Source organism: Sapajus apella, unplaced genomic scaffold (assembly GCF_009761245.1).
Source record: "Sapajus apella isolate SASKATOON/1434 unplaced genomic scaffold, GSC_monkey_1.0 scaffold30, whole genome shotgun sequence".
Classification (NCBI taxonomy): Eukaryota; Metazoa; Chordata; class Mammalia; order Primates; family Cebidae; genus Sapajus; species Sapajus apella.
This window is the reverse complement of record NW_022436970.1, coordinates 5,419,592-5,442,288: the sequence shown is the minus strand read 5'-3', so window position 1 is coordinate 5,442,288 and position 22,697 is coordinate 5,419,592. Positions and strand designations below refer to the sequence as shown.

Below are 22,697 nucleotides of genomic sequence, written 5' to 3'. Positions count from 1 at the left end.
GACTTTTGACTCCAAAGTACTACCTCTTACAATATACAAAAAGGAAAAAAAATTACGATAAATGACAAATTTCTTAAAACTCAATATAGAGGCAGGGTAGTTTCTCTCTTCTAATAACACAATGCTTCCACTCTCAAGGAGTTTAAGTTGTTTTAAAAAAGTACACCCTACGCCAGGAACATGTCTTCTTGGGTCTTGGAAATCCTGGTTGAGTTTAGCCATGTGTTGACCAGCCTGAGATGTACTCCTTGAGAAACCACCATTTGCATAGATTTGTCCAGATGTCATTACCACCAGAGAGCGGCAGGTACCTGGAAAGCCAGGGCAGCTGCAGTGCCCCCTTGTACACCTTGGGCTGCCATAGAGAATGTACTGTGCGTGCCACATCTGAAGGTATACCAGAGGGTCGTCTTCCTTTCCCACGTGTCTGCAAAACATTTTCAACTCACAGCCACTCACTTATACAAATGTGTGGAATGACCAAGACAAGTTTCTTTAAGTAATTCCGTCTAGCTCATGGTTTTTTTCCCCTCCCTGAGGATGGAGGGTGTACTTCTTTTTCTCTGAAAAATAGCCATTTATGGAACATTTCATACTTTTACACAGCAAATACGTAACCATGATTAACAGGGCTAATCACCATTTATGTAACTTGGGTAATTGGTCTGGATAATTATTAAGAGCCAGAGAATTCTTGAGCAAGGGGAGACCTTAACAATCAAGTCCAGGGCCTCTTTTTTTGTTTTGTTGTTGTTGTTTTTCCAGAACAGGAAACAGAGGTTCAAAATAGGAAAGTGATTTGTTCCGGCCCAGACAGCCAGTTTATTGGCATCCTTGACATCACTTCCCTGACTAGTTCTTCTCTTTTTAACTCTCTAAACTTTGTTTACTGTGCCCGGTTCTGCCAGGTGGACATCTCCCCAGCCACGTCCTGGGCCCATGCCCTCCCTGGGTGCATTGTTTTTTAAGACAGGTCCTGCTCTGTTGCCCAGGCTGGAGTGCAGTGGCATGATCTCAGCCCACTGCAACCTCCGCCTTCCAGGTTCAAGAAATTCTCCTGCCTCAGCCCCACAAGTAGCTGGGACGACATGCCCAGCTAATTTTTATATTTTTAGTAGAGATGGGATTTCACCATGTTGGCCAGGCTGGTATCAAAATCCTGGGCTCAAGTGATCCACCTGTCTTGGCCTCCCAAAGTGCTGGGATTATAGGCATGAGCCACAGCACCCGACCCCTCCCTGGGTGCTTTTATCCACTGTTTGCTTCATCTGCTATGTCTTGTCACTGGAGCACTCCATGCCCTGACTTGCCCTGGAGCTGCCTATGACCTAACACATATTTAGCATCATGTTCAAACTGGATGAATACCTTCTAGTCATTCCAAAATCTGTGATGTAAAAATCTTCTGGAATCACCTCTCTTCTGATTTAATTTGGATTCACTCAAGGCAACCTTATCCCCCAGGCAGCTCCACAGAAATAAATACCTAGTTGTGGACTTCTATGATCTTCTTATTCTCTATATCCAGTGTGTTAGGAAGACTTACAGATTTTAACCCCAACATTAAAAAAAAAAAATCCGTCCTCAGTTTTCAACTCCTCATCCTGTTTTAAGTGCTCTTATAATCTCTAGGCTGAAATATTTTAGTAGACTTTTTAACCACTCTATCTGTAGTCTTTTCTTTCCAGCCTCTTATGTCCTACAGATTAAATTAGGCTCAGGTTTGGGAGAGACAGCCTAAAGGTTGTCTAAGGACCATCTGAACCAAGGATAGAGAAAAGTATTGCCCAGAGGAAGGCTGAGCTTCCACAACAGAGAAAGTGAATTTGGGCCACGATGGAGGTGCAGGGCTGGTAATGAGTGAGGATGGGTGCTCTTTATGTATGTCTTTCTGGGGCAGAGGCAACTCCAAGCTGTGTAATTCCCTGGCTCCTGAAATTGAGTTTATCCTCTGTACTGAAAGAACACATTACAATTCTGTTACGAAGCTTGGATTTCTCTGCCGTATGTGTCCCTAACTAGGTGTGTTAATCCATTTTGATGCTGCTTCCTGAGTCTGGGAAGAAAAAGAGGTTTAAAGGACTTACAGCTCCACATGGCTGGGGAGGCCTCACAATCATGGTAGAAGGCAAAGAGGATCAAGTCACATCTTACATGGATGGCAGCAGGCAAAGAGAGAGCTTGTGCAGGGAAACTCCCATTTTTTGTTTTTTATTTTTTTAATCATCAGATCTCATGGAATTTATTCACTATCATGAGAGCAGCATGGGAAAGACCTGCCCCCATGATTCATTACCTCCCACTGGGTCCCTCCCATGATGTGGGAATTATGGGAGATACAATTCAAGATGAGATTTGGGTGGGGACACAGTCAAAGCATATCATGGGGCATATTTATTTCTCCTACGTTGCTTGTCTTTGAAGACCAAATGTAAATCTTGCTAATCTGTGTGTTCTGTAGCATGCAGTTCAGGGAAAAGGTGGGCTCTGAGCCCAGCAGCCTGGGCTCACGTCCTGGTGTAGCTACTAATTTTAACAAGTGAACTGCTCAGTACTCCAGCGTCTCACCTGTTAAAAAAAAAAAAAAAAAAAAGAGAAAGAAAAAAAGTGCTTATCTTGGTATATAATAAAGCCTAATTTAAGTCATACTTAATACTTCCAGTTTTTAATGGATTTGAGTAGAAATTTTTATGTGATACTGAGTCACTTTAAAGTTCATAATTTAAAACAAACAGAAAGTTCCTCCTGTCATCCGTAAATGATTTAAAGGAGATATCCTACTTTTGGTGTTATATGAATTTCTCCCTCCACTGACTTAGGCCTGAATTAATGTCCATTGTATTTCATTGTCCTTGATTTTATGCACGTAAGGAATGGGATCTGTCACATCATGATTAATTAACCTCAAAGACTATCTCAGATCCATTCCCTCTGTGTCTTCTCAAAGTCATTGCAAATGAAACTCTCCTTTAAGACTTTCCCATTTAATTCTCAAGTGACTGACCTGTGGACAAAACTTTGAATCAGCAAATTGTGTTTGCAGATTCCTGTACTGATCTGTCTCTCTCTCTCTGGAAATGCCACATTTACACAGTGAACTGAAGCAGGAGGGAGCTGACTGCCAGTTGAACTGCCCACAGTGTGCTGGAGAGAAAGATCACAGCCCTGTCGAAGCAGAGTCTCCTTCCACATTGGATAATTTACAGGAAAGATTCTAGACATTTACACTTCAAGGATCAGCATTCTATAAGGCTCAAAAGCTCCGTGCACAGTTGTTACTGTGGCAAAATAAAGGCCAGATCTTCTCTGGGCCTCTTTAGGGGGTACAGACTTTGCATTTCAGAGGCTTTTCTTCCATGGGTCCATTTCCTTCCATCATTTTGGCTTTGGGTGTATCAGGCTTCTGTAACTGAAACCAAAAACCAGCTTAAATAAGATGGAAATGTTTTTCTCTTAAGCACAACGGAGTGGTGTCAGGGACATGGGTTCATTGTGTATTGATACACATCGCTAAGGCATTGACCTCACATTGTCCAAGATGGCTCATCACCTCCATTCGCATTCCCACTCATGGGAAGGAGAAGGGAAGGGAGGGAGGGCATGTGTCCCTTTTGATTAAGGGTACTGCCTGGAAGTTGCACACACCTGTCACTCACTTCCTGTTGGCCAGTCTAATCCATAAGACCATACCTGGTGGGATGAGAGGCTGGGAAATGCTACTTTAATTCCGGATTGTTATGTGCCCAGCTGTAATTTGGATTTCGGTTACCATAGGAAAAAGGGAAAGTAGATACAGGAAAACATCTCTATCATGCTAGTGACCTGAAAACAGAGCTGTTGTAGGTAATTTGAGGCTCCTACCAGAGGGGAAAAATAATAGAAGGCAATATAAAATATGCCTGTGGATTATTTGCCACAGACCTTTGGCTACACCAAGAATACTTTTCTGTGCCACCTTAGCAGTGGAATAGACATTGAGACTTTTTTTGAGACAGAGTCTCTCTCCGCCACCCAGGCTAGAATGCAATGACGCAATATTGGCGCTCTGCAACATCTGCCTCCTGGGCAAAAGTGATTCTCTTGCCTCAGCCTCCTGAGTAGCTGGGACTACAGGCACACACCACTGCACCCAACTAATTTTAGTGTTTCTGGTAGAGACGGGGTTTCGCCCTGTTGCCCAGGCTGGTCTTGAACTCCTGAGCTCTGGTGATCCATCCCCCTTGTCTTCACAAAATGCTGGGATTCCAATCATGAACCACCATGCCCAGCCATTTTTTTTCTATTACTTTCAAAATATAACACTTTCTCATTCTCAAAGTAATTATGTAATAATCATTAAAAACTTAGAAAATATAGGCAAGAAAAATGAAGGCAATTAAAATGCCCACATTTGCAGCTTAGAAGGGAGCCATGAACAGAAGAGTGGGGGTGTAAATCTTACAAATGGATCCACCCTTTGAGGATGGGAAAAAGGTAGGGGAGCAATGGCAGATTTACAGGGTGAGAGGGCGAGGTGGCAGGGGGGTAGTTCAGAAACTTTCCAGGATGCTTGGTAACCATGGTGGACAATTTCTGTTATATTGTTTGGTTTATCATGTATAATGCAATGCTTGAAGATATGATTTGCTTGGTAAATGCCATTGTAGCATTATTAACAGTCATTCAGGTATTCCTAAAATACTCAGAGAGCTAAGGATAAAATCAAAATAAATAAATGCCCAGGTCTTTGGGTGTTGGATCCCACAATCGTTACTATTTGCAGTGAACCATATTGCTGCCAAGGAGTAGTCTCTCATGCGCTGTCTCTGGACGATAACCCCCAGAGTAAGATTGACAACCATCAGTGCTTCCAAAAATTAGCCACCAGGGAAATAAATGAGAACGGAGATCTGTTGGCTTAAACATGTCTTACAAAGGAGAAAATTGTTCCATTAAAATCTTAAGTAAATCAATAGTAAACCAGTTATTTTAGTTGAAAAAAGTAAGAATAATGAATATCCTACTAAACAATATTATGGTTTCTTAAGGCAGTTTCTTAATGATTACCATATGCTGGTTCCAGGTGACTTGGTGAAAAGCTGTTTGCTTGAAACATAGTTGGTCACAGTAATGACTTTGTTGAAAATGTAGTTGCTGTTTTGGGTTGGCTGAGCGAATCTTGATTGGTGTAGGCATGCCTGTATGTAGTCATGCCAAACATGCACTCGTGAACATCGTTCCTTACCCACTTTCAAAACCAGCAGTTTCTGAAGCCATTGCCAAGCCTGGCATTAGAACTGTACCAGAAGGGCCAGGCACAGTGGCTCATGCCCGTAATCCCAGCACTTCAGGAGACCGAGGTGGGCAGATCACGGGGTCAGAAGATGGAGACCATCCTGGCCATGGTGAAACCCTATCCCTACTAAAATACAAAAAAATAGCCAGGTGTGGTGGTAGGCACCTGTAATCCTAGCTACTCGGGATGCTAAGGCAGGAGAATTGCAAAGTTGTAGTGAGCCAAGATCATGCCACTGTACTCCAGCCTGGGCAGCAGAGTGAGACTCTGTCTCAAAAAAATTGAAATGAAAATAAAAATCTGAAATATCTGATGCATGAATAAGTAGCCATTCAAGAAAAACCCCAAATAAATCATAGGAAAATTTACCTTTGTATTCCAGCAAGGGTGCAAATATTTGTCTGCTAATTCATTTGCCCTTTTCGGTCACTGTTAGTCTTCTAATACTGTAGGAAGATTTTTTTTTTTTTTAATTTATAAAGGAAAGAAGTTTAATTGACTCACATTCCACATGGCTGTGGAGGCCTAAGGAAACTTACAATCATAGCAGAAGGTAAAGCAGTTACTACTTTATTTTTTTCCATTTATTTTATTGCATTTTAGGTTTTGGGGTACATGTGAAGAACATGCAAGATTGTTGCATAGGTACACACGTGGCAGTGTGATTTGCTGCCTTCCTCCCCATCACCTACATCTGGCATCTCTCCCCTTGCTATCTCTCCCCAACTCCCCAACCCCCACCGTCCTTCCCCTATTTCTGCCCAACTGACCCTAGTGTGTAGTGCTCCCCTCCATGTGTCCATGTGCTCTCATTGTTCAACACCTGCCTATGAGTGAGAATATGCGGTGTTTGATCTTCTATTCTTCTGTCAGTTGGCTGAGAATGATGGTTTCCAGGTTCATCCATGTCCCTACGAAGGACCCGAACTCATCGTTTTTGTTGGCTGCATAATATTCCATGGTGTATATGTGCCACATTTTCCCTGTCCAGTCTATCAACAATGGGCATTTGGGTTGGTTCCAGGTCTTTGCCATTGTAAACAGTGCTGCAATGAACATTCATGTGCACGTGTCCTTATAGTAGAACGATTTATAATCCTTTGGATATATACCCAGTAATGGGATTGCTGGGTCAAATGGAATTTCTATTTCTAGGTCCTTGAGGAATCGCCACACTGTCTTCCACAATGGTTGAACTAATTTAAACTCCCACCAACAGTGTAAAGGTGTTCCTATTTCTCCACATCCTCTCCAGCATCTGTTGTCCCCAGATTTTTTAATGATCGCCATTCTAACTGGCGTGAGATGGTATCTCAATGTTGTTTTGATTTGCATTTCTCTGATGACCAGTGATGATGAGCATTTTTTCATATGTTTGTTGGCCTCATGTAAGTCTTCTTTTGTAAAGTATCTGTTCATATCCTTTGCCCACTTTTGAATGGGCTTGTTAGTTTTTTTCTTGTAAATCTGTTTTAGTTCTTTGTAGATTCTGGATATCAGCCCTTTGTCAGATGGGAAAACTGCAAAAATTTTTTCCCATTCTGTTGGTTGCCGATTCACTCTAATGACTGTTTCTTTTGCTGTGCAGAAGCTGTGGAGTTTGATTAGGTCCCATTTGTCTATTTTGGCTTTTGTTGTCAATGCTTTTGGTGTTTTGGTCATGAAGTCCTTGCCTACACCTACGTCCTGAATGGTTTTGCCTAGATTTTCTTCTAGGGTTTTTATGGTGTTAGGTCTTATGTTTAAGTCTTTAATCCATCTGGAGTTAATTTTAGTGTAAGGTGTCAGGAAGGGGTCCAGTTTCTGCTTTCTGCACATGGCTAGCCAGTTTTCCCAACACCATTTATTAAACAGGGAATCCTTTCCCCATTGCTTGTTTTTGTCTGGTTTGTCAAAGATCAGATGTTTGTAGATATGTTGTGTTGCCTCCGAGACCTCTGTTCTTTTCCATTGGTCTATATCTCTGTTTTGGTACCAGTACCATGCTGTTTTGATTACTGTAGTCTTGTAGTATAGTTTGAAGTCTGGTAGTGTGATGCCTCCCGCTTTGTTCTTTTTGCTTAGAATTGACTTGGCTATGCGGGCTCTCTTTTGGTTCCATATGAAGTTTAATGTGGTTTTTTCCAGTTCTGTGAAGAAGGTCATTGGTAGCTTGATGGGGATAGTGTTGAATCTGTAAATTACTTTGGACAGTATGGCCATTTTCATGATATTGATTCCTCCTAACCATGAACATGGAATGTTTCTCCATCTGTTTGTGTCTTCTCTTATTTCATTGAGCAGTGGCTTGTAGTTCTCCTTGAAGATGTCCTTTACGTTCCTTGTTAATTGTCTTCCTAGGTATTTTATTCTCTTTGTGGCAATTGTAAATGGAAGTTTGTTCTTGATTTGGCTCTCTTTAAGTCTGTTATTGGTGTATAGGAATGCATGTGATTTTTGCACATTGATTTTGTATCCTGAGACTTTGCTGAAGTTGCTTATCAGTTTCAGGGGCTTTTGGGCTGAGACGATGGGGTCTTCTAAATATACAATCATGTCATCTGCAAATAGAGACAATTTGACTTCCTCCTTTCCTATTTGAATACCCTTTATTTCTTTTTCTTGCCTGATTGCTCTGGCTAGAACTTCTAGTACTATATTGAATAGGAGTGGTGAGAGAGGGCATCCTTGTCTAGTGCCAGATTTCAAGGGGAATGCTTCCAGTTTTTGCCCATTCAGTATGATATTGGCTGTTGGTTTGTTGTAAATAGCTTTTATTATTTTGAGATATGTTCCGTCAATACCTAGCTTATTGAGGGTTTTTAGCATAAAGGGCTGTTGAATTTTGTCAAAGGCCTTCTCTGCATCAATTGAGATAATCATGTGGTTTTTGTCTTTGGTTCTGTTTATGTGGTGAATTACGTTTATAGACTTGCGTATGTTGAGCCAGCCTTGCATCCCCGGGATGAAGCCTACTTGATCATGGTGGATAAGCTTTTTGATGTGCTGTTGCAATCGGCTTGTCAGTATTTTATTGAAGATTTTTGCATCTATGTACATCATGGATATTGGCCTGAAGTTTTCTTTTCTTGTTGAGTCTCTGCCGGGTTTTGGAATCAGGATAATGTTGGTCTCATAAAATGATTTGGGAAGAATTCCCTCTTTTTGTATTGTTTGGAATAGTTTCAGAAGGAATGGTACCAGCTCCTCTTTGTATGTCTGATAGAATTCGGCTGTGAACCCGTCTGGACCTGGGCTTTTTTTGGGTGGTAAGCTCTTAATTGCTGCCTCAACTTCAGACCTTGTTATGGGTCTGTTCAGGGTTTCGGCTTCTTCCTGGTTCAGGCTTGGGAGGAGGCAAGTGTCCAGGAATTTATCAATTTCTTCCAGGTTTACTAGTTTATGTGCATAGAGTTGTTTGTAATAATCTCTGATAATGGTTTGAATTTCTGTGGAATCTGTGGTGATATGCCCCTTATCGTTTTTTATTGCATTGATTTTATTATTCTCTCTTTTTTATTAATCTGGCTAGTGGTCTATTTTGTTGATCTTTTCAAAAAACCAGCTCCGGGATTTATTGATTTTTTTGAAGGTTTTTTGTGTCTCTATCTCCTTCAGTTCTGCTCTGATCTTAGCTATTTCTTGTCTTCTGCTAGACTTTGAGTTTTTTTGATCTTGCTCCTCTAGCTCTTTCAATTTTGATGATAGGGTGTCAATTTTTAATCTCTCCTTGCTTCTCATGTGGGCACATATTGCTATATATTTTCCTCTAGAGACTGCTTTAAATGTGTCCCAGAGATTCTGGTATGTTGTGTCTTCATTCTCGTTGGTTTCGAAGAACATCTTTATTTCTGTCTTCATTTCGTTGTTTATTCAGTCAACATTCAAGAGCAAGTTGTTCAGTTTCCATGAAGCTGTGTGGTTCTGGGTTAGTTTTTGAATTCTGAGTTCTAACTTGATTGCACTGTGGTCCGAGAGACTGTTTGTTATGATTTCCGTTCTTTTGCATTTGCTGACGAGTGATTTACTCCCAATTATGTGGTCAATTTTAGAGTAGGTGTGATGTGGTGCTGAGAAGAATGTATATTCTGTGGATTTGGGGTGAAGAGTTCTGTAAATGTCTATTAGGTTTGCTTGGTCCAGGTCTGAGTTCAAGTCCTGGATATCCTTGTTAATTTTCTGTCTGGTTGATCTGTCTAACATTGACAATGGGGTGTTAAAGTCTCCCACTATAATTGTGTGGGAGTCTAAGTCTCTTTGTAAGTCATTAAGAACTTGCCTTATATATCTGGGTGCTCCTGTATTGGGTGCGTATATATTTAGAATCGTTAGCTCTTCTTGTTGCATTGATCCTTTTACCATTATGTAATGTCCTTCTTTGTCTCTTTTGATCTTTGTTGCCTTAAAGTCTAATTTATCAGAGATGAGAATTGCAACTCCTGCTTTTTTTTGCTCTCCATTTTCTTGGTAAATCTTCCTCCATCCCTTTATTTTGAGCCTTTGTGTATCCTTGCATGTGAGATGGGTTTCCTGGATACAGCACACTGATGGGTTTTGGCTTTTTATACAATTTGCCAGTCTGTGTCTTTTGATTGGGGCATTTAGTCCATTTACATTTAGGGTTAATATTGTTATGTGTGAATTGGATACTGCCATTTTGGTGCTAGCTGGCTGTTTTGCCCATTAGTTGATGCAGATTCTTCATTGTGTTGATTCTCTTTACCATTTGGCATGTTTTTGGAGTGGCTGGTACTGTTACTTTATATGTGTAGAGCCTCTTTCAGGAGCTCTTGTAAAGCTGGCCTGGTGGTGACGAAATCTCTGAGTACTTACATGTTCACAAAGGATTTTATTTTTCCTTCGCCTATGAAGCTTAGTTTGGCTGGATAGGAGATTCTGGGTTGAAAGTTCTTTTCTTTAAGGATGTTGAATATTGGCCCCCACTCTCTTCTGGCATGTAGGGTTTCTGCTGAGAGATCTGCTGTGAGTCTGATGGGCTTCCCTTTGTGGGTAACCCGACCTTTCTCTCTGGCTGTCCTTAGTATTTTCTCCTTCATTTCAACCCTGGTGAATCTGGCGATTATGTGCCTTGGGGTTGCTCTTCTTGATGAATATCTTTGTGGTGTTCTCTGTATTTCCTGGACTTGAATATTTGCCTGCCTTGCTAGGTTGGGAAAGTTTTCCTGGATAATATCCTGAAGAGTATTTTCCAGCTTGGATTCATTCTCTTCGTCGCATTCAGGTACACCTATCAAACGTAGATTAGGTCTTTTCACATAGTCCCACATTTCTTGGAGATTTTGTTCATTCCTTTTTACCCTTTTTTCTCCAGTCTTGCCTTCCCATTTTATTTCATTGAGTTGATCTTCGACCTCTGATATCCTTTCTTCTGCTTGGTCAATTCGGCTGTTGATACTCGTGCATGCTTCACGAAGTTCTCGTGTTGTGTTTTTCAGCTCCGTCAATTCACTTATATTCCTTTCTATTTTGTCCATTCTCGTTAGCATTTCGTCAAATCTTTTTTCAACGTTCTTAGTTTCTTTGCATTGGGTTAGAACATGTTCTTTTAGTTCACAGAAGTTTCTTACTACCCACCTTCTGAAGTCTGATTCTGTCATTTCATCACACTCGTTCTCCATCCAACCTTGTTCCCTTGCTGGTGAGGAGTTGTGATCCCTTGTAGGAGGAGAGGTGTTCTGGTTTCGGGTGTTTTCATTCTTTTTGCGCTGGTTTCTTCCCATCTTTTTGGATTTATCCACCTGTCATCTTTATAGTTGCTGGCTTTCAGATTGGGTCTCTGAGTGGACATTCTGTTTGTTGATGATGAGGCTATTTCTGTTTCTTCGTTTTCCTTCTGACAGTCTGGCCCCTCTGCTGTAGGTCTGCTGAGGTCCACTGCAGGCCCTGCTTGCCTGGAGATCACCTGCAGCAGCCTCTGCGCTTTCACTGGGAGTTGCAATCCTGAGCTGTTCCTAAACGGCTATCTTGGATCCCCAGCCGGAAGATTTTTTTAAAAATTTTTTCTAGTGTCTAACATAACAATCAGCAGACATTCTGATGATACAATCTGTTATCTTAATTTTTCTGATTTGATTTATTTCTTCTAAAAGCTCTCACACACACCTGGCTGATGGGGTATATTTTTGGCTGTACCTCTTTAATTGATTAGTTTTTTTTTTACATGTGTGAAGAATACTCAGGGGCACCCAGGGGAAACTTCCACAGACTTTCCGGATTATAGGTTTTCACCCTTTCTATGTAACAAAAGTATTAGTATTTGGAAAACCAAGCTACAACATATGAAGTGTATTAAGAATGATTGTCTCCCCAGAATCCACATGAGCTTTCCCCGTCTTCACTTGTTTTTCTAAAGATAAAAACCATTCAGCAGTGTTTGTAGTTGGATCTAGCAAGTGCTCATGCTTGCATAACAACATTTCACTTTGGCCGTCTCAACTTTGTTATATGTAAATAATGTTATAAGTAATTTTTGAAATGGTATAATATGTGCAACCACTGTTTATTTTGTTAATACTTCTCAATATTTCATTATTTAAATGTGATTTATGATTGATGGATGTTTGACATGCAAAATAACATATTCCCAGGAACTCTAGGGAAGACAGAGGGATGCACTGGAGTCTCACAACTCCTTCCCTTGAGCAGAGAGCTGGGGTCACTTATACAATTGAAAAACCCAAAGGGGAAATTAATTTTTAGCTAAGCAGGTATTTAAATGATGCATGCCCATCCTGAAACTCAGATCTTCTCCTGATGGAGTTCCGTAGCCTTTTGAAAGCATATTAAATTGCTTCATTATCATTTGATTTCATGAAAAGGCAAAAGACATGTTGCTTCTCACTCCACTGCGTGGACAGTCTGAAGCCCTTCAAATGCTCATAAAGATCACAGTGCCCAAGTTTAATGTCTTGGATGTGGAAAGAGAGATTGTAAGGGATCATATTGATGTGCATGAACTTTAAAATGCTGTCAAACCACTCAGAGGTTATAGCTTAGATGCAGCATTGAAATAGAAACAGACAAATAAAACCATATGTTGAAATGTGATGTTCGATTTGCGTGTCAAAAAACACGTGGGTTTTTTTCCCCCTTGTATCCAATTTTCTCATGAATCACTGGAGTTTCAAATCATCTAGTACACTGTTCTTCCTCTATATTTTTCTGTAGGACAGCCTCAAGTAATGGAGTAAATAATAACTGTAAAATTTTAATGAATACTGAAGCCAGTTTTCCTTCTGGTTGTTAGGAGCTTGGACTTTTTAAACCATGGAAAGCTAGACAGAGTTTAAGCTTCATGTAGTGTAAAGATAGACCCTGTACTTCTGGTACCTCATCATAAACTCATATCTTCAGGGGCTTCTCTTGATATGTAAAATTGTAATTTAGTTTAAGATGTTGGGAAATTATGTCTAATAAGAACATCTGGACATTGCCACACATCATTCATATTGGCAAATTGCATGGATAGATGATTTCCTTCTAATATAAAATGTCAAATTAATCTGTGTTGGGAATTCCAGTACAGGCAGGGGGACCTTGGCTGTATCACTCAAGTCTGTTTTGATAGCATCCCAAATGCCACTGTTTTTATATTGAAAGCAAAGTTTATATGCTTTTGAAGCAAGATACCTATCACCACCAGACTGCATGTGAGAAATGTTGGAGACGGATGAATTGGCATTGCTGTACCCAGTGACGCTTCAGAATTTCTGTCACCAAATTTGTCTTTTAACAATTGTATGGATTTTTCATAAATTTCATGTAAAACTAATAAATTATGGATTTCATAAAATTTTTATAATTTTGTTAAAGGAAGAGATGACTGAAGTTTCTCCTAGGAATGGTAATTCACCTGGCAGACCCAATTGTAGTATAGTAAATTGATTTGACCAATGCAGGGTGAGCACCCCTAATCCAAGATTTTGAAACAGTTTCGAAAGAAATGCTCACTGGAACGTGTAAGATTTCAGATTTTTGAACTGAGGATGCTCAACTGGTATTCTGCAAATTGCCAAACTTCAAATTAGTCTGAAATCTGAATGCTTCTTGTCCCAAGTGTTTCAGATGAGGGATACTCAATCTGTTATATAGTCAGATTATACTAATTTGAAAGGGTAGAAAATAATGCTCTTAAATTATTTTTTTTATTAAAATGTGATAAAAAAAAATTAAGTGTATCAAAATTCTTAGAAGACCTTATCTAATCTATATGAACGTTCTGATGATTTGACAAGGTGGAACTTGTTTTCAGACACAGATAATGCCTAATTTCCCAAGTAAGTGGTTTCTGCTCCTTTCTCCACCGCGTGTGTTCACACAGGTGATATGGTGGGTGTAGGTGACATGCAGTTCCCAGCTGATAGACCATGTTTAACTCAGTTTCTCTTCCTAGAAAGCATGCCAAAACACACATGAGTGAGAATGATGTTGTGGTAGGAATAACCTTGAGTCTTATTTTTTCAATAGTTGCAAGGAAATACTTCTTAAAAATGGTAATTTAACCTTTATAGTCCAAATATCTTGGAGTATATTCTTGAGATTTGCATATCTACTGTGCCCTGGTTAATTCTCAGCCTCTCATGTATGATGATGGAAGTGGTGAAGGCAAGGAATGGGGAAAGTAATGGGAGCAGGAGACAAAGGAGGGACAAAGGGGCATTAGTTCCAGCAGAAATGCCAACATTGTGCTATTTTACATAAAATGTAGAGATTTTGTAACCATGTAGGTCCATTTATCCATCTGCCATTTTTTCCTATATTGTCATATTTATTGCAACTTCATGCATTATAAACCTTGCAAGACAATGTATGTTATTTTTGCTTTAAGAAATTAAGAGCAAGTCTTTGCTGTAGTAAACATATGTGTTCATGTGTCTTTATAGTAGAAAGATTTACAGTCCTTCGCGTATATACCCAGTAATGGGATTGCTGGGCCAAACGGTGTTTCTGGTTCTAGATCCTTATGGATTCGCCATACTGTCTTCCACAAGGGTTGAACTAATTCACATTCTCACCAACAGTGTAAAAGCGTTCCTATTTCTTCACATCCTCTCCAGCATCCCTTGTTTCCTGACTTTTTAATAATCGCCATTCTAACTGGCATACACCATGGAATACTATGCAGCCATAAAAAAGAATGAGTTCATGTCGTTTGTGGGGACATGGATGAAGCTGGAAACCATTCTCAGCAAACTAATACAGGAACAGAAAACCAAACACTGCATGTTCTCACTCATAAGTGGGAGTCGTACAATTAGAACTATGGACCAGGGAGGGGAATGTCAGACACTGGGGCTTAATGGAGGATGGGGGACTAAGGGAGGGAGAGCATTAGGGAACATACCTATGCATACAGGGCCCAAAATCCACATGACAGGTAGATTTGTGCAGCAAACCACATGGCACATGTATACCTATGTAACAAATCGGCATGTTCTGCACACATATCCCAGAACTTAAAAAAAATTCTCTATGTGTACTCAGATAGTTACTGTTTATGGTGCTCTTCACTCCTTCCTAAAGATGTAGATTTCCCTCTAGTGTCATCTCCTGTTAGCCTGGAGAACTATTAGCGCAGGTCTGCTGACAATGAACTTTTCCTTTTTTAAAATCTGAAATGTCTTCATTTCACCTTCCTTCTTGAAGGATATTTTCATTGGATATTCTGGGTTGAACAAGATTGTTTTCTCAGCACTCAAAAGATGTCATATCACTGTCTTCTGGTTACTGTAGTTTTCTGACGAGAGGTTTGTGGTAATTAAAAATCATCCTTTCCCTGTATATAATGTTTAATTTTTCTCTGCTTCCAGGAGTTTCTCTTTAGGTCTCAGCAACATGACTGTGACATCTCTGGGCATTTTGTGTATGTGTGTAGTTAACCTGTTTGGGGTTTGCAAACTTATTTAATCTGTAAATTTATTTCTTTCACTAAACTTCGGAAGTTTTCAGCCATTGTTTTTTCAAATATATTTTTCTGCTCCATTTACTGTCTCCTCTCCCTCTGGAGCTCCAAGTACCAGACCTTAGACCTCTGATATTAGCCCAGAAATCTCTATTCAAAGTCTTTCTTTCTCTTTCCTTCAGATTGGATAATTTTCATTTATTTTCAAATTCACAAATTTTTTCCTGCATCATTTCTCCATTCTTCTGTCAGCACATCCAGAAGGATGTTTAAAAATTTCAGGTCTGTTTGTCAGTTCTATAATTTCTGTTTTGTTCTTTTAGTAGTTGCTTTGCTGAGATTTTCTGTTTTGTTCATTACAGGTATATTTTCCTTTATGTAATTGAACACAGTTAAATAGCTACCTTAAAGTCTGATAATTCCAACATGTGGGTTATCTTGGAGATTGTCAGCACTGATTGTCCTGTCTTTGAGAATGGGTCACATTTGTACCTGTTATGTTGTGGACAGCCTGCATCTTGCTATATTCATTCAGAGAGTGTGGATTTTTTCTTCTAGCAGGTAGCTAACTTGGTTAAATTAACTTGGTTAGAGTGGAGTAGGTTTGAAATATTTATGTTAGGAATGAACTGTTTGCTATATTTTCTATTCAGGTCATTTAGGTACCTTTCAGTTTCTTATATGGTGCAAGTGTTTTTAAAAAAAAAATCAATTAAATGAGAATCAATGCTTAAGTTCCAGTCTCAGTCTTAATAATAGTTGGCTGCCTAATCACTGTTATGTTACAGTTAGCCATCATTATGTTATAATTAGCCAAGTATTGTTATTATGATTAGTTAATTGTTATAATAAACAATTTATATTTCTCTGGCCCGTAGACTGAGAGGCCTGGTCAACCTTAAAGGTCCTTTTCCTATTAATATTTTATAGTCCTTCAATTGCTTAATTTAAGGTACTTTGAAGTTTGAGTTAATTACTTTATTTCATAGGATTCAAAATGTTGATTTCATATATTATGTGGCAGAAAGAATATCCCAGTATTAGAAGATGTGGTCATGTGTGATTGATATTTTTCTTTTAATCTCAGATTACCTTAAAAATATGCCACACCTAATTTGCTTTGGGCCTCAGTGTTTCCTGGGCACAAGTTATTTCATTCAAAAAACAATAATTGAAAAGAATTTTATTTTTAACCTAATACTCTATTTTAAATGTTTTTTTGTCTCTTAGGAAAAAGTGCTGCAAAGGGTATAAATTTGTTCTTGGACAATGCATCCCAGAAGGTATGTAATATAAAAAAGATACAGTCTCACTTTATTCACTACTAATTATTAGAAGTCTATCAACTTGAGGTCTTCATGGAATATAGGTGTTATCTGTGTCTGATTATCTGTGCATATGTGTATATTTTTTGGCATTAAATTTTTCTCATGCCAATTTTGTTATATGTAGTATGCAGTGTCTGAATCGTTACATGATGTGTTTGCACACATTGAGCCATTCTTATATAGTATTTCAGGTTTATGGTTAATGGGCTGTAATCCCCCAATTAGCATTTTATACACGATTAGAACCAATCCTCCTCCCTTGGCCTCTCTCCCTGCTTTTCACCTGCTAAACTTTAAATCCCTTTACATGACCACCAGCAAACACTACCTGAGGGTTCAGCCCAGCACTGAAGACACAGAGCAAAGTAAGGCAGGGACCCAGCTCTCAAGTTGCATGCATTCAAATTGAGGAACCAGGATGGGAAGCAGATAGAATCAGATAGACCTGGATTTTAATCATGCTTCTACATCCTATTAATAGCTGTGACCTTGGGCAGGTTACTTTCTAACCCTTAGTTCTTCCAGGAAAATGTTAGTATGTGGGTCATATGATGGTTTTAGGAATTTTGCCACATGTCAGGCACTTGGAACAGAGTCTGGTTCTTATAACAAGCTTGATAAATGGTGACCATGGTTATTGCTGCTGTTGTCATTGCTAATAATAACTGCAATATGTGCAATAGAGGCATTCAAAGAGGAAGTGCTCAGAAGGGGCACATTGCACAGAGGCCCAGGGCAGTCAAAGAGGGTCTTGGAAATGAAGGGAGAAGTGAGACCATGTCATCAAGGAAGACTGCCTAGGACTTAATCAAACAGAAAGTAGAGGGCTGCAGAGGGTGCCAGGCAGAGCCCTGACACAGCGCTAAAGACTATTTGTGTGAAGGGCATGGGGTTAGTTTGTCCAGGGCTGGGGTGAGGTGGGTGGGGAGTGTGAAACAGTTTTTTTCACCTTTGCCCAAGAAGCCAGATCTCTATAGAAGATCTAGAGCCCAGCCAAGCTAAATCTGTTGCATTATCTCATACAGCACAATTTTTTATCAGTTAGAACTAGATTAGTCCTGCGGGGCACGGTGGCTCCCAGCACTTTGGGAGTCCTAGGCATGGATCAGAAGGTCAAGAGATCAAGACCATCCTGGCCAACATGGTGAAACCCCATCTCTAACTAAAAATACAAAAATTAGCTGGGCATGGTAGCATGCACCTATAATCCCAGCTACTCAGGAAGCTGAGACAGATTCGGTCACATGAGTCCAGGAGGTGGAGGTTGCAGTGAGCCAAGATCGTGCCACTGGTCTCCAGCCTGGCAACAGAGCAAGACTCCATCTCAGAAAAGAAAGAAATAGAAGAATCCCTCCCATTTATTGCTGTTTTCAGTGGAAGTATGGCACAGTTCGTTGAACCATAGCTGTGCCCTTTGAGCAAGCTGCCGTAGGAAGGCTAGCTGGGAAGTCACTCCACGTGTGATGGTTGATGTGGTCGTGGGTTTCTCGAAGTTGAATCTGTCTCTGCCAGCCAATTCTGTTGGTTATAGCATGATGGATAAACCCACAAAAGTCACAGCAATTGCGTTTCTTTCTATACCAGCTTTTCTCAGTCACCAGCTGTGTCCTTTATGTTGCAGTTTGGCAGACTGCAAAGAAAGCTAAGTTTAGGCCCTGTGGTTTAAGATCTTACCTAAAGACCTTGCCAAACTGAATTGAAAACACATTACATGGATACCACATACTTAGAGTTTCTTTCAGTGTTAGTGGTTTCAAACATCTAGGCCTTAAGACTAGTCTTCCTCATCCTAAAGTGAGACTGCAGCACCTGTAATTAACATAACCCAGAACTAAATATTTTCAGGAAAAGTGGTTACAAATGCTGAAAGTTGCTTTGCCAGAGCTAATTCTATGCTCTGTTGCTTTTTGCTAGAACACTTTTTACAGAAGACTTGAAGATTTGTTTAAATCTGTGGGAAAAAGTCAGTGATTGTTTCTTTTACTAAGGATATCTTTAGTAATAAAGGTTTCTATTATCAGAGAATGCAAAATACAAATGCAGATTTCAGAAAATATTATATATTAGGGTTCTCCAGAGAAATAGAACCAGTTTAGATTTCAATTTTCTGTATATGGAGAGAGAGGGAGAGACTGAGACTGAGTGAGAGATTGAGAGTTTTTTTAAGGGATTGGCTCATGAGATTGTGGAGATGCACGTCCAGAATTTTCAGTGCAGGCTGGCAGGCAAGAGACAGGGAGGAGTTGCAGTTGGAGTCTGCAGGCCAGAAGTCCCCCTTAGATTGGCGGGGTGTGGGAGGGGAGGTCAGGTTTTTCTATTAAGACCTCACCTGATTGGATGAAGCTCACCCCCATTATGGAGGGTCATCTGATTTACTCAAAGTCTACTGATTTCAGTGTTAATCTCATCTAAAAAATATCTTCACAGAAACATCTAGAATAATGTTTGACCTAATATTTGGATACTTTGGCCTAGCCAAGATGACACATAAAATTAACTATCATATATCTACCCCTTGTCAACTTGGCACTCATATGCATTGCCTTTAACCATACCTCATCTCCAGAAAAAGGCAGTAGAAAAGCTGTATGTTCATGTGACATGCTACAACTGTCCTGCAAAACACACTAGCCCTTTCCCCAGAAGAGGGTACAAAGTCCTGGGGCACTGGACTTCTCCAGCATCTCCTTGATATGCTTTAATGTAAACACTGTGATGTTAAATTAACAGTATTTAAATACTGTGATATAAAGTCACTACGTCTTACGACATAATGAGGACAACAGGAAGAAAACAAAGAATGGCATGCACGTGCACGTGCACACACACACAGGCACACAGACACACACAGACACATAGACACACACATAGACACAGACACACACACAGACACACACACATACACACACACACACACACACACACACATCCATGGAAAGGTAAGGAAGAAATACTCATGAGAATTTGCAGTGCTTCTTTCTGTAACTTGTCACATGGTCATAGCTGATATATATAACCTGCTGCCTTCTACTACTCGACCCATATTCCCTTTGCCCTCAGCAGGCACCTCACCTGATTGTGGTTCTTTCTCTACCTGATAAGGTGACCCACACCTTCGTTCCTGAAGGATCTGAGACATTAGCCCTGCCTGAATTGGGTTGTCGCCTTCTGTTGACTTTTTAATCACAGGGTGTGGCAATACTAAGGTGTTTCTGGTGTTCCAGAAAATCTTCCTTCCCTCCGCTGTGGGGTGACAGTACAAGTTGCCCTTGGTAGCCAGGATCAGTCACCCCAGCTAGCACAATAACTCCCTTTTGGCCTGCTGATACAGAGGCCTAAGGAGACCACAGTGGCCAGGTGGCACCTTAATTTTCAGTTCGATGGACTTATTTTTGCCTCTGTTGCTGGAAGCATTCCTCCCTTTGGAACTAAGCCCTCTAGCCCAACTTAACATAAAGTTACAGGAACAGGAAGAAAAATGTTGCTAACGGATCAGTAGGTGTAACGGTGAGTGGTGCCGCTCCCACTTCCACTGCTTGATTCTGAGACCTGTGAATCCTGGTAATGGGAGAAACCACACCATATGTTGGATGCTGATTCAGAGTATATACATCCTCCTGGTGAACCTTGCCCCAGACTAAATAGCTGGGTACCATGGCCTAGCGAAGTTGACACATAGCATTAGCCATCACAGATGGCAAAAAGAAACTAGAGTACTAAAGAAATATGTTAACTAGTAGGTGGAAGCTACAGTTTTGAAGTGTTGCTGCCTCATATTCGCTGCTCTAAGTCAGGACTCGGTGAACTACGGCCTGTGCGCCAATTCTGATTCTGTAAATGAAATTTTATTGGAACACAGTCAAATCTATTTATTTAAGTATTATCTGTGGCTTCTTTCATACTACACCAAACTACAGCACAGTTGAGAAGTTGTAAAAGAGATCTACAAAGCCAGAATACCATCTGGTCCCTTAATAGAAGTTTGCTGACCCCTGTTGGAAGTGATGTCTTGATTGGCCAGGTGATAGGATGATCTGATTTGTTCTAGTTCAGCAATTGTTAAATCAGCATAAACTGTGGGAAGGGAGCAGTGCCAGTTACTCCAGGGGACACGCTCCCTGCCAGGTAGGTGAGCAGTCATGAGAACCAGCAGCAAAAGAAGCAGAATAGGTAAAGCTTTTACTGTGCATTGGGCATGGTGCTTCATGGCACCATCCAATTTAATCTTCATAAAAGCACCATGAAGTGTGGGTATTATTCTCTCTATTTTGTAGGAGAGAAAGCTGAGGCTTAAGGAATCCAAGATCACAGAGATAGTGGCAGAGACAGTATTATAAAAGGGCTGGAGGAGTTGGTTGGACGTTGCAAGAGGCACAAACAGAATCAACGAAAGTGTGGAGGTGAGAAGGCAAGGATGTGAATAGGGATGATGGAAAAGAGAATTTCGTTGTGCCGCAGTGTAAGGAACTTACAGATAAGTCTCAAGGTTAGAAAAGGCTCAAGGGATGTAAAGCCAGTCCTTAAACACAAGAGTGAACCATTTATATTTCATGTTAATTAGTAGCAAATGTAAAGGTTTTTAAACAAGGGGATGGCGTACACAGCACTGTGCTTTGTGAAGGTTAGCCTGGTAGTGTTCTCTCAGATGGATGTAAAAGCTAAAAATCTTAGGATGAAGATCCTGTTTACCAGGGAGGTTCTGAAGGTCTGAGTTAGAATGGTGCCAAAAGAAATAGGACTGAGAGGATAGAACATAGATAAATTATAAAGATAAAAGCTACATGACTGAAAGCTGATAGGCTCTGGGAACCAAGCATCAAAAATGGGGTACTGAATAAATTCATTAATCTTGCCTCCTCCAGAAAACACACAAAATGGGCAAGGCAGGGCAGGAGGAGGTGGTGGGAAAGATTCACAGAAGACGTAAACCCACCAGGACAAAGAACAAGGAAGAGGAGATAATAGCAACAAAACTTCAGGAGCTGGAGAACAGTTAGAGAAGTGATAAATAGTTTAGCAAAATCAGAAAGGTTGAATTCTAGCCAGCTTAAGGAAACCAGGAGCAACCTGGTTTGAATGCCCAATACTGAAAAAGGAGCAACCCCAATGTATAACAAAACAAATAGTAATCAGTAACACTACAAATAAACTAGAAAAAAGGGTGAAAGTCACGTCAAAACAGGACTGATTAAAAGTTTAAAGAGAAGCCAGACTCCCAGATCTTGTCCTTTCCTCCACTCAGACAAAACACTGCCTCTTCCACAACCAGGCAGAAGAGTAAAGATATGTTTTCCTAAGAGAGTACACCAGAGCTTAAGGGTCTGAGGGAGACCAGTCAGAGCTGAAAATGAACGTCCAACACTGAAAAGGAGGGTTTCGTTAGGCACTGACACCTTGAATTTTGAAGCCCCCAGCCTTCTCCCTTCACTTGAGTTCCAGAATGACTTTACTCTCAGGCAAGGATTTGGAAATGCCTTCTCTGGGCATTCTACACAACCCAAGGAAAAGGTCTTAAGAAACTGAACTTGGAATGCAACAGCTAGATCACTTACAGTAATATCTAGATGTTATAAAATCTACCATATGCAAAGAGCTTCTTCTACTAGTCTGTTTTAAATACACCATTAATAAACTAGAGCAGACATCTAAGGCTCAGCAGACATTAGAAGGAAACTACCATTTGACCCAGCAATGGAATATATTCAAAGGAAAATAGATCATTACATGAAAAAGACACATGTACTTCTGTGTTCATTGACATGCTACTCACAATAGCAAAGATGTGGAATCAACATAGGTGCCCATAGTAGTGGATTGGATGAAGAAAATGTGGTATGTATGCACCATGGAATACTACACAGTTATAAAAAAAGAATGGAATCATATCCTTTGCAAAAACATGGTTGGAGCTGGAGGCTATAATCCTAAGCAATCTAACACAGGAAGAGAAAACCAAATACCACATGTTCTCACTTATAAGTGGGAGCTAAACATTGTGCACACATGAACATAAACATATGAACAAGAAACTGCAGACTAGTAGTTGGGGGAGGAAATAGTGGGAGGGTTGGAAGGTGAGTTGGGGGAGGAAGAGTGGGAGGGCAGGAAGGTGAGTTGGCGGGGGGAATAGTGGGAGGGCTGGAAGATGAGTTGGGGGGGAATAGTGGGAGGGCTGGAAGGTGGGTTGGGGGGG

General features: G+C 40.4%; 1 protein-coding gene across 2 annotated transcripts in view; it reads left to right on the top strand.

Annotated features, from left to right (window-relative positions):
* The window catches only part of CCBE1 (collagen and calcium binding EGF domains 1), a 276,225-nt gene that overhangs the window by 206,370 nt on the left and 47,158 nt on the right, over nucleotides 1–22,697 (top strand). For both annotated transcript variants that reach the window (XM_032293650.1, XM_032293649.1), the window contains exon 3: nucleotides 16,407–16,459. In XM_032293650.1, coding sequence (XP_032149541.1) covers nucleotides 16,407–16,459 — 53 coding nt within the window. The remainder of the gene's footprint in view (nucleotides 1–16,406; nucleotides 16,460–22,697) is intronic.